Source organism: Saccopteryx bilineata, chromosome 1 (genome assembly GCF_036850765.1).
Source record: "Saccopteryx bilineata isolate mSacBil1 chromosome 1, mSacBil1_pri_phased_curated, whole genome shotgun sequence".
Taxonomy (NCBI): Eukaryota; Metazoa; Chordata; class Mammalia; order Chiroptera; family Emballonuridae; genus Saccopteryx; species Saccopteryx bilineata.
The window spans coordinates 232,482,666-232,495,259 of NC_089490.1; the positions used below are offsets into that span (position 1 = coordinate 232,482,666).

General features: G+C 39.9%; 1 protein-coding gene across 1 annotated transcript in view; it reads left to right on the top strand.

Moving 5' to 3' along the window:
* The window catches only part of GPATCH2 (G-patch domain containing 2), a 124,675-nt gene extending 120,064 nt beyond the window's left edge, over positions 1-4,611 (top strand). The window contains exon 10 of the mRNA XM_066238112.1: positions 837-4,611. Within this exon, the coding sequence (XP_066094209.1) occupies positions 837-1,066 (230 nt within the window). The 3' untranslated portion in view covers positions 1,067-4,611. The remainder of the gene's footprint in view (positions 1-836) is intronic.
* Positions 4,612-12,594: the final 7,983 nt, after the last annotated feature.

The following is a 12,594-nucleotide window of genomic DNA, read 5'->3' on the forward strand; positions in this document are numbered from 1 at the left end:
TGCATATGTTCCAGACCTTCTCCTTTTCTTGCACACCACACACACACACACACACACACACACCAAGAGCATCCACTCTACCCCCCTCCAGACACAGAAACATTCCACATTAGGAAAGAGAGTGCCTTTAGGTCATTTTTGCTGACTGTATAGTATTCTTCTCTTTGGCCATTTTCTTTTTTCCTTCAGCCAGCTTCCTGCCCAGTGATTCCTTAGCATAGTAAACAACAAAATGATGATGATAACAATGTAAACAATTCCTAGGAAGTATGGATGCCTTCAGTTGTGCTTTTTGTTGGGTTTGGTTTTTGTTTCAGTTTTATTGGATGTCAAGCCCCTGGGAAGATGTAAAGTGTCTAGGTTGGCAAATTTTAGAATTATCTTTGAGGTGAATATGATCATGAAAAGCAATCTCTTGGTAAAGTGCTTTGTCATTGACTGAGAACTTTTCAGGCGTGAGCTCCTCTGATCCTTACAACTTGCTGTGAGGTAGGCAGTATCAGCTGTGTCACACCACTTTTTCAGATGAGAAAACAGAAGCCCAAGAGGTTAAAGAACTCAATCACTTTATTATTGACTATGCTCCCTAAGCAGTACTTCTGAATCTCTCCACCTTTTACACTTTGTAAAGTATGTGTGATTGCAAGCTGAAACTCTAACCACGGTCTTCTCTTCGTTTGTCTCTCTACTACAACCAGGCACTTAATGAAGATGAATCAACAACCCTCCCAGGTTCTTTGTCGAAAGAAAAACTTAAGACTAGAACGTGGTTCCCTTAGCCTGAGACGATCTTCACCTGTCAGTACTGATGTCTTTTTTTCCTCTTGTCACTTCAGGGTTTGTAGGAGAAAATGCCCAGCCCATCTCAGAAAACAACATCGGGAACCGCATGCTCCAGAACATGGGCTGGACGCCTGGCTCAGGCCTGGGGCGCGACGGCAAGGGGCTCGCCGAGCCCATCCAAGCCATGCAGAGGCCAAAAGGATTAGGACTTGGATTCCCTCTGCCGAAAAGCACTGCTGCGGCCACCAGCCCGCCCATCCCCACCTCAGGAAAATCTGCCTAAGGAGAAAAGAGAAGAAAAAATGGTCCACAAGTTTTTATTCACGCTCTCTCCATCCCACTGTTCTGAAATCATAACATAGCTTCTGTTCTCGGAGCAGAAATCTACATGGCCTCAGACGTGTCAGCCTCGTTTCCCGCCTGCATACGGCCCCCCCCGCAGTGATAGAAGTGCGATTCCATCCCAGTTCATGGTGCTAAAGTACAGACCTTTCCTTCTTCAATCTTTTCAGCAATTTTTAGCTGTTTCTAAGTATGTGTGTATATATAAAAAAGAGCTCATTTTTCTCTTATTTTGAGCTCGTATGTCAATAATGTCCACTGCTTTAAGCTTGATTCATTCACGTGTGTGCAACGCCCAAGGCAGATGTGAGCGCAACCATAGGTTTCTAAAATGGGAAAGGCTGAAAGGTTGTGTGTCATGTCATCCGCATCTATGGTGACCCAAAAGAGCCATCGCTGCATGAGTGACGTCCTAAGCAAATCTTTGATTGAAAGGCCTGTCAATTTCACATTGGTTGGGTTTGGCTTTTGTGTGCGTGTGTGTGAGGATTCACTAACGGGGACCATGTCCATTAATCTTCTAACCCTGGACAGTGTGGTGTGAAGTTCACAGTTGACCAACCACAATTGATGTTTCCTTCTGATGTTTTGACAAAAACAAAACAAAACAAAAAACCTCATTGTTATCACCAGAGTGCCCTCAACGTTACTTTAGTGCATATTTTATAAATTTTACCTCATTTAGAACATAAAGTAATTATTGAAAAAAAATGTATTTTTTAAATTCACCATGACTGAAGTATAAATTCTATTAATCTAGACTGACTTCTACCTCTCTCTTCCCAAAGGTTGATATATATATATTTTTTAAGATCAATTCAACTGTAGTTTACTGATTTTAAATTTTAACCATTGGCCTAAGTTAGAATACTGAATCAATTTATTTGAAGATTTAAATGGCTCTCCCAAGAATTCTGATTTCTGGCAAAGATCCAACCCATTTGCAAGGTGAACAAAAATGAATGGAACTGACTTGCCCTCTCTAACATCTCAGCAGTTATTTTAAAGCCAAGCAAAGCAAGTCATTTTTATTATGTGCCTGTTATTCTTATTTCTGAAACGTCTGCATAATGTCAGAGATTCTTAATTGCTCTTAGTTTAGAAGATGTTGATTTGTTATCACCTCCATTATCAAGGACTAATAATATTTGATTTGTAATGGCCTTTTTTTTCACTTGAGCCAAGGCCAATATAACAGGTGTAAATCACCTTTAGAGTGATTTTTTTAAGGCTTTGTAGTTTTAGGTTCACTGCAAAATTAAGGCGAAGGTACAGAGATTTCTCATGCCCCCCCCCCGACCCCACACATGCACAGCTCCCCAAGTCAGCACTCCCCACCAGAGTGGCACATGTGTGACAGCTGACGGGCCTACACTGACATCCTCATCACCCAGAGTTCAGAGCTTACACTGCGGTTCCCTCTTGGGGTATTGTACATTCTGTGGTCTTGGACAAACATGTAATGACATGTCTGCACCATTATAGCATCATACACAGTAGTATCCTTCCCTAAACTTCTCTGTGCGGCACTCTGCCAGAGTTTTGAAAATCTGTAAATCCCCAAGAGTTTTTTTAAAGAAGGAAGAGGGAGTTTGTGCATGTAGTAGACCTTTCACAGGTGATCCCCTAAAGAAAATACTGCCAATTAGAGAGAGGAAGGTCAGCCCACTGTTTGAAAGCCTTTCTGATTTGCCAAATGTCCACGTTCCTTGTAAGCATTATATTTTCTCTTAGGGGTATTGTGGTAAGAGGAAAGGTTGATGAAAGGGACTATAGACTACCAGGTGAGTTGATCTCTGACACATTCTTACTGGATAAAGTAACTGCTATCTGATTATTTTGTACGAGTTTGTAACTTAGAAATTTGCCATTCAAAAAAATAATACTTTCTGTTAAATACTCATGTTTCTGATGTCGAGGGGAGAAGCTGGGAAAGACTGTCTAGGTACCAGTTTACAACTTCTTTACAGTAGTTTAGTGTTCTAGGGTCTGTTCAAAAAGTTTGCTTTGTTGTTGTTGTTTTTAAGTCCAATATTTTCTGAAGATCTTCTAAAGCCCCAAAATTTTGAAAAGCCAAATGTAGAGCCACTGATAGCACACAATAAGGTTCTAATACCCCTAAGGAAAAAGAGTGGAACATATCCCAACGGCATGGGCGAGGGGCCCCTTAGTTAAATGTTTGAGTCTTCATGAATGCTTTTCATTGTTGTCCTTCTGGATGCATACCGACTGGGTACCAGTCTTCTGAAGCAACGCCTGTAAGATGCTCACTTAACTTGGATGTTGTCCTCTAACATCCCCCCACCTGATAAACATGCATCTAATAGTTTCAGCTAATGGAAGAAAAATCTTAATCTTGATACCCAGAGCCCTCCATGTGGCTCACAGAGGACTTACAGTATCTCTTATTCCATGGAAGTACTTACTAGACAGAATACATGAATCAGTACTCAAAGCAGAGACATGGCAACACCCAGGCTTCCCCATGCTCTACACCAGGGGTCTCCAAACTGTGGGCCGCAAGCGGCCCCCTGAGGCCATTTATCTGGCCCCTGCTGCACTTCCGGAAGGGGCACCTCTTTCATTGGTGGTCAGTACTACTTCAGGTGACGCGGGACGCACATGTCACGGCTCCAGAAGCACGTCATATCACTTGTTATGGCTAACAGTTACAAATATGGAACTGGACATTGACTATCTCATTAGCCAAAAGCAGGCCCATAGTTCCCATTGAAATACTGGTTAGTTTGTTGATTTAAATTTACTTGTTCTTTATTTTAAATATTGTATTTGTTCCCATTTTTGTTTTTTTACTTTAAAATAAGATATATGCAGTGTGCATAGGGATTTGTTCATAGTTTTTTTATAATGTGACCCTCCAATGGTCTGAGGGACAGTGAACTGGCCTCCTGCGTAAAAAGTTTGGGGACCCCTGCTATACACAGAGCATGCTCAAAGCGCATACAGCTCTTTGCTATTTGGTCCTTACAGAAAATCAAGGCAGGCCTGATATTCTGCTTGTACCTGATCTTAATCGGAGAAATAAGCACAATTTAAAAAATGGAATGTTTAATGTAAATGAAATACCTTTTAAGATATAAAGTTCACTAATTTATTTGTTTTATATATATAGTTTATTTTTACCAGTTACTATGCCCATCAAATCCAAAGAACCCAAAGCAATTTATAATTAAGAATGTATCATTCATATGCTTAAAAAAAACTGGTAAGATATTTTCTCTGCTCCTTGATAAACCACTCTTCTATTATACAATATCTAGAGCCTCATAACAAATTAATTGATTGTGCTAAAAATTTTAAGAGAGTGCATAGGTTTCTTCTATTACTATTGAAATTACCCATTCCCCAGCAATAGCCAAGAGAGGCTGAGCATGGATTACCTTTTTGTCTTTATATACTTCTTATACTTGACATTGACCAGCCTGTGTGCTGGGGTTGTTCCCCTTCCATTCCTCCCTCCTTTCCTCCTTCCCTCCCTCCCTCCCTCCCTCCCTCCCTCCCTCCCTCCCTTCCTCCCTCCCTCCATTCCTTTCTTCTTTCCTTCCTTCCCTCTCCTCAAATACAGTTGTTTAAGGATATGTTCCCCTTAGATGTGTTTGCCTTCATTGTTAAATTTTATAGTACCTTTTAAAAGAAAATTCATTGCTAACTAAAATTTATCAATTAATTGGTCTCAGCTTTTGAATACACAGATTCTTATACTCGTACTGTGGCTATCAAAGAGAAGTCAAGAGTGTAGGGTGAAAGATAAACATAATGCATACGTATAGGTGTGTTTACAGGGCACATAACTGCAATATACAGTCATAATTACAAAATGTTGCATTCTATTAATGTCTATGTTAACATTGTAAATTGATATTCTTATAATTAATTGAACTGACAATTGCTTCTCATCACTATATTTTAGTTTTGAGCAGATATTCCATAAAAGAGAAAAATCACTGTTGACATGCTCTTTAAAACCATTTCCCTCCTGTATTTTGTCTTTCTTTTTAAAAACTTATCTAAATTGATTTGTAAAATGAAGTTGTTTAGCAAGGAATATTTTTAGTTGTTTTTTTTTTGTTTTGTTTTGTTTGTAGAAAGCGATAATAGCACAACAAAGAATGAAAGAATAAACTTAATGTTTAAGAATTTTATTTATTAGCAGTCATTATCTTTGTGCTGTAAATGTTTCCCTCTAAAAGTAATAAAATTAAAGTTGAAATTACTTTAAAATTTTTCTTAAATTGCTACCTACCCATTAACAGTGAACATTTAACAGTGCATTTAAGCTCATTCTTGATCTTTAAGCTCTGGGAATTTTCAGTATTTTCCAAAAAAATTTTAGAGAAAAAAAGAATTGCTGCACAATAGCTGATGTCCATTTGTGCACAGCTTTTTGCAATCTGGTCTACCACTTCTTCCTGTTCTGATTTTCTCAAAAGCTAGGCTAGACTAACTATATGGCTTAAGGTCTCTTCCCACTCAGGAGTCTACAATTCTCAGGTACAGGTTGCCTCTCTGGTTACGTGAAGTATCACAGTTTCTCCATTTCCTTCTGGAAAACTGTGTTTCTCATACAAATGCTTGGATATTTTAAATATTTTATAACATTCTTCAAGTTTGTATTTTATTTGCTCTTAGAAGCATCTCCTTATGTTGATAAAATTGTATCTTTTCTCCCTGAAAATGAGTAGATCTCTTTAGAGTAAGTGGATTTCTTTTTAATCCAATACATATTACACACTCATTTATTTAACAGGCTTGCAGTAATACATATATACTCAACTGGCAAGTGGACCGTGAAGGCGCCTTCTGCCGGATCCCCGCTAAGCAAAGACTCATTACGTCGCACACCTGACATTTTAAGTAGATCCAGATTTGTCTCCAGCAAGTCAGTGCCATTGGCAGCCAGGAGAGTGATGGACTAGTGCCACTTCTCGTTTTATCTGTGCATTAGAGTTGTCCGCTGTCTCTGACGTGTCAGGCAGTTTAAATCATTCTCTCATTCCCAGACCCCACTCCGGGTGCTTGGTCAGCGTGGCCCATGTTTGCTCCATAATCTTTCAAGGGTGAAGTCAGGTAACAATTGAAGGCTGTTTTAATCTTTCTTTAGTTTTTATTTTTGAGTTTGGATACTCAAAATAAATCACTGGCATTTCACCTGTGTCTATACTACTTGACTTTTCAGCCAGATGATGGAGACAGGACTGTACTGTGGTAGCCTCCTGAATGAAAAGAACACTCACAACTATTTTCTGCCCTGTTTTCCTCTTCCCATCACATTCTAAAGAAATGACTGTTTCTTTCTGAAGACAACATCCTTTCATAAACGCTGAAAGGATGAGAACTAGTGCACCAACATTACACACTTAAAACTATGCCTTCCAAAAAGCAAACAAATTCTTACCTCCTATATTGGGGTGAATTGCTTTAAATGCCAGAATTCCATAGTTGATGAGCCAATGAGTTGGGGGTGGGGAAAATGGAAGCCTGAGTGACTAACCGATAATGCTGAAGGCCTTTGTTGGTGGCTGTCATTCATCATGGGAACACTAGATAACCCGTGTACATGCACGAGGTGTGGGATTCACAAAACAATTTTTCAGATGGATGCAAAGCCTTTGGGAGCACACAATCAAGGTAGGAAATCCCAGCATTTCTAATACAGTGGCAATCGTGGGTTCAGGTCCTTAGCAGTAAGGACAGGGTTCCATGCCCTATAAGGCCGGTTCTTGACCCTCAGCAGCTCTATCCTTTTCCTGGTCCCTTTTCTAATTCCTTTGACACATCTCTGTCTACATCACGTTACATTATCACGGGACAGCCTTCTCCAACGGAGAACCCATTGCCACGTGCACAGGGAACTGGCCTGTCCTGCATCGCCAACGCCCTGGCCACGGACCGCCCTCCCCCAGCAGGTCCCCTAACAGCTAGAAGCAAGCAGCCCGCCCCACTTGGTGAGTAATTGTCTGTGGCTCTGTGACAGATGTGCAATCTTGCAGCTTCTTCAGGAAAAAATTAACCGTTTGTCCAGCATGTCAGCTCGCTCTTTTTAGTGCTTGGGAGGTCTTGGCCCCATTATGGATGATTTAGAAATTGAGGCAAGCAGGGCCCAGCTGCCCCACACTGAAAGCCTTCGTTAGGGGCCCTCATCTGCATTCCAGGGCTCGCTCCCATCTAGAAATTGGTGGGGCCCCTCTGGCCACGAGATGAGTGCGGGCTGACAACGCCTTGATTTGTGGAGAGAGAATAAATGGGTTTTTCAGTAGATGAGGAAATATCACCATTACTGGCCAATTTACAGCATTTTATCTGTTCTTCAAACATGTCACTTTTGTTATTGTTGCCTGGTAATTACATAGCAAAATGGAAGAAAAACAAATCCTGGTTCCGTATTCAGATGGATTGCAAAATCATATAATCCTGATAAATGCCCATTTGTGATACACACGGATGAAAGGTTCATTTTAATTTTGAATGGCTAGCTCAGCGATAAATAGGATATGGGATTAAATTTCAGAGGATCTGATTACATAAAAGCAAATAGTCTTTCTTTCTACTTTCTCAGACCCCAGAAACTCAGAGAGGTATCATGAGGCATTTTCCCAAATAGGCTTTTCCTGAGAAACTTCAGAACCGTGTTCTGAAAAGAACAAGGACTCTGAAAGAAGCTGTCCAGTTCAGAGATCCATCCGTCCTAAATGCTTCTCAAAAAATAACTGGGCTGACCGGCAGTGGGCAAAATATGTCCATCTTGGGGGAAGAGCCCTGGGTTTTGAAGCTTATGTTCCTGGTCATGTCTGCAATCTCACCAAACATCTATCTACTAGAAATCAAATGCTTTTTCCTCAGGTTTATTCCTCTTTCTAAGTGTATATCCCCCCATCCCTAGTTGCCATGACTGTAAAAGAATGTTGCCCACGGAGTTTAGCTGAGCAGGCAGATTACAGAGATGTTAAGAGACAAGGGGCCCAGCTCCCCAGTCTGCTCCTTAGTGTTAGGGGTGAAAAGCAATGCATCTTTGCCTAGTAAGAACCCAGCAGAAGGAGCCTTCATGGTCCACTTACCAGGTAAGTATATTCCCTATAAATCTGTTGAATGCACGAGGATGTACCACCTGTGGCCTACCCATTTGCTGTGGCAGGAAAGACAGAATAGGCTGGTACACCATCACTTAGGTGCCTTGGCCCAGGGGTGCCATGTGTCACTTCTGTTTAGGATCCATTGTCCAGAGCTGGTCCCACGGACCCAGCTGGATTTCAGGGAAGCTGCAATCAGTAGTGGAGCACGTGGGTATTGGTGAGCACTACCTATCCTACCATAGTTATGTATTGGTGCCATCATTATACAGTTTCTACCTAGTCTTAATCTGACACACCCAGACTGTTCAACAGCAAAGCAACATCTACCACATTTCAGTGACTCTAAAATGCCATCCATTTCAAGATGCACCTTAATTTTATGGATGAAAGAAAGAAAAAGACAAACTATGAAGACATGTAAGATGCACCCCAATCTTAGAAATACTACAATGTGACAAAAGGATAAAGCATAGTCATAAGTATCAAGCAGTACCGAGAGGAAGAATCTAAGGGGTGTCAGGGAAGGCTCCGTGAATGAGCGGGACTGAAGCTGCTCCTTGCAGAACCTCCAGAAGAAGAGGGGGCTCTTTCTTGCCAACAGCTGCTGCTGTGACTGTGGATCTTCTCTGAGAGAAATGGCACGGGCACTGGAGTTATCCCAAGTGGAATTCAATATGCAGCCCTAATGCCCTCTGTGTGGTTTGGGGGTTCTCGCAGAAGTTTCAGGCTCCTGTGCTGAAGTTAGGAATGGTAGCAGCTGCCTCACCAGTTGATGAGGGTTAAATGTAATTAACCATTTGAGTAAAACAAATATTAATAAGTACGTCCTTGTGTCTCCAGACCATCCAGAGTATAATAGATTTATTTTAAATGTGTAAAGCGACATTAAAAAAAAGGAAAATGTATGTTCTTGTTTGCATAAATTGGTTATCAAACAAACATGATTTTAAGTTAATAAAACTGGAACTGGAACTAATTTCATTTTTTGAAAAAAAAAACTCACTCCCAGGTGTCAGCGAGCATGAAAAAAACTCACTACTCAAAGGGTTAATTATGTGTATACACTGCCCTAGCACAGTGCCTGACACTTAGCAGGTGTTTTAAGTTAAGTGCCATTTCTTTTCCTGTTTCTAATGAGGTGATTTTTTTTTAAATCCACTCAACCAAATACTGGAAGCAATAAAGTACAGAATTAACCACCTGCACTCAATCCTATCTACTAGGCAACTGAAACCCATCCAGGAGCCACAGGTTCGGGACCAACCACAGCTGCTGATCTCAACAGAACTGGGAGACCCAGAACCCGGTGAAAGTGTATTCTGTCTGGGACTCAAGCTAATGTTTTGAGAAATTCCTCAGGCAGCTTGTTTAAGAGGCTTAGGCTGAAACCCTGTCTTTGCACAAGATCTTTCTGAGACTATATTCTATAATAGTGATGATGAACCTTTTTATAAAAACCGCCCACTTTGACAAAGAAAATGTTTACTCTTGAAAATTCAGAAATACTAGGCAGCCCACAATGACATTTACAGTAATAATACATTGTGGTCTGAAAACATTTTCCAGTATGCACATAATTTAACATATATACTAGTTGATGATGCCCTCATTTGTCTAATATACATGACTTAAAATTTTTATAAATAAACTACAATTAAAAATGAACATTTAATACTGAAAAGGTACAAAATTAGCAAGAAAATAAAGCACCAAGTAAAATACTGAATGTTAAAAATGACCCACTAGATTAATAAATTATAAAATGTAGACACAAAACAGAATAAAACACTATATAACAATGGCATATTTCTAAATATCAATAAGGTAGCAAAATTTTAGAATAAGATAACATGATAAAACAAGTTAAATATAGCTCCTTAAAATTAAAAAAATAACAAAAAATAAAATTTATGGGACACATTAAACAGCAAATTATGAGAAAAATTATGGTGAAAAATATATTTTTAAATCTGTTGTATCATTATACCTTATCATTTGGTATTTTTATTTGCATAAGTTTACTTCATATACCTAAAGTGCTTAGAACATATTAAGCTTTATATGACTGTTACCTATGGTAAGGATGATGGTAAATGACATATGTGGAGCCACTGTATTTATTTAGTCTTGTTTAGTAATCAAAAATTTGTATAGAACTAAGTCTTTATTTGAAAAACATATAAACCAAAATTTCCAACTTCTTGTAGAGGTTGAAAACTTTCAATAAAGATCTCTTGGATAATAAATAAATAAATAAATAAATAAATAAATAAATAAATAAAAAAAACCCATCCACTTTTGCAGTGCTGGCCAACCTGGTCCCGCCCACCCACTAGTGGTTGTTCCAGCTTTCATGGTGGGCCAATTGCGATGCCGTTTGGTGGGCGGTTTTTATAAAAAGGTTCGTCATCACGGTTCTAGAACAAAATCTACTGAGTTTCACAGTGCCTGGGGTTCACCAGGAAGCCCTTGAAGAAAAGAGATTCTCAAACTCCACTACCAAAGAGGCACTTGAGGAGGAGTCTGCAGCTAAGAAAAACTGTCCCAGAAGAACCAGATTAGAGTCTCCAAACCTTGGCACATATTCAAGGCCAGTTTTTTATGGTGGACCTTATTAGGTCAACAGCCACCACCCTTCCATCCCTTTCTTAAGACAACTCCCAGGAATTTGGAAATAGAACTAAGAGATTTCATTCTGGCTTTGGAATGTTTGGTCTTTTGACTCAGGAAGCTGTTGGACTAGAAAGCAGAGAAGTTCATTTTGAAATAGAGCAGAGGAGCAGTCAAGAATAGAGCAGAGGAGCAGAGAAACAAAATGGGAAGAAGATGCCTGGGTTTTATACAGCCCTGGAGCCTGGATGAAGGTTGCTAGGTGTTATTTTTACAAAACACCAGAGGACCATTAGTTGGGAGGTCCTTGGGCTTTTGTAGAAAGAAAGCAACGCTTTTCTGTAGGAGAGGATAAGAACTCCTTCCATGGGACTGGCCTTTTAAACGATGGGTGGAACCTACCACGTGGGTCAAAACATCTTTTCAGCAAACCGATAAATCAGAGGGAGAATCCCATTGCACAAAGATTTGTCATGCTGCCGAGGAGCACAAGCACCCTTTAGGTAGCATTTTCTCAAGTGCTTATTTACAGATCATTAAATACTTAACAGGGGGAAGAAGTAAAAGTGAAGTGCTGAAGCCAGTATTTATTAAATACCCATCGCAGATTAAGATGAAGCCAATCTAAAATCATAGTGACAGTTAATTGTCCAGGTTTTAGATTTTTGTGTTAGCCAACAGGAAGCTAGAATATCAACCTGTCCAGGTTAATACAGGAATCCTGGGCATTCTACCATGGTTATAGTTCTTTTCTGAGGCTTATTTGCGATCCCAGAAGATACCTCTTTACCTTATAATCAATGTTCTTTTTTTTTTGTTCAAGTTAAGCATTCTGTTATTCCCATATAGTACTAATATTCTGCTGGATGTTAGCTAATATTTAAATACATTATAAAACTCTGAAAAGTACTATTATAACTTGACCAGCTGAATTTTCTCTGATTGTGCAATCATCTAAGAGTTTATGGTTTTAAAGGAACTATGACACCTTTGCATACTTTAATATAAAGTTCTACCTTGTGTCAATGAGGTGTTTTAAATGACTTGGCCTCATTTTTTTATTTTTTTTAAGCCAAGTTCAACTCTTATCAACTTCTAACCCAGTGATTCTTATCTATTAAAAGGGGGGGCCCTTGACTTCCAAGGATGCTCACTTTTTAAACAGGCTGATGCATATACAACCTGTGGTATTTTCCCGTGAGCTGTTAAACAATGTGTCTGCATCCCAGAAGAGAGGAAAACATGGAAAATGTGCAGTGTGTGATTAGACATTGCTCCCTTCTTCTGTTCCATCCTGGAGCTCTGTGCTTATCACACGCTCGGGCTCCTGGGTCCCGCTGCAGGTTGTTCAGCTGTCACTCTGCTAAGATGGTTTCCCCTGGAATCATCAACAGCCCTGCTCACCTGTCCAGCTAACCAGGGGCCTTCAGCTTACCTCACAGAGTTCCGGTGTCCCCGCTATAGGAAGGAAGCAACAACCAAAACAAAAAAAAAACAAAAAACAACAACAACAACAACAAAAAAAAAACAGGAAAAAAAATGCAGACAGCAAGTAGGAGCTCTAGTTCCTGAAAGTTTGCTTTCCTTTTCTATCTGAGACCCAGAGGCAGTGAGTTAGGGCAGCAGGAGCCCTGGTCCATGTCTTACACACAGGATACTCACCCGACTATTCAGGTTTCTGTATCCATATTTATAAAATAATGGGATTGGGGATTTCCTAGTAAACAAACTAAAAGGCAGATGGAGCATTTAGATCATCAGTGAATGT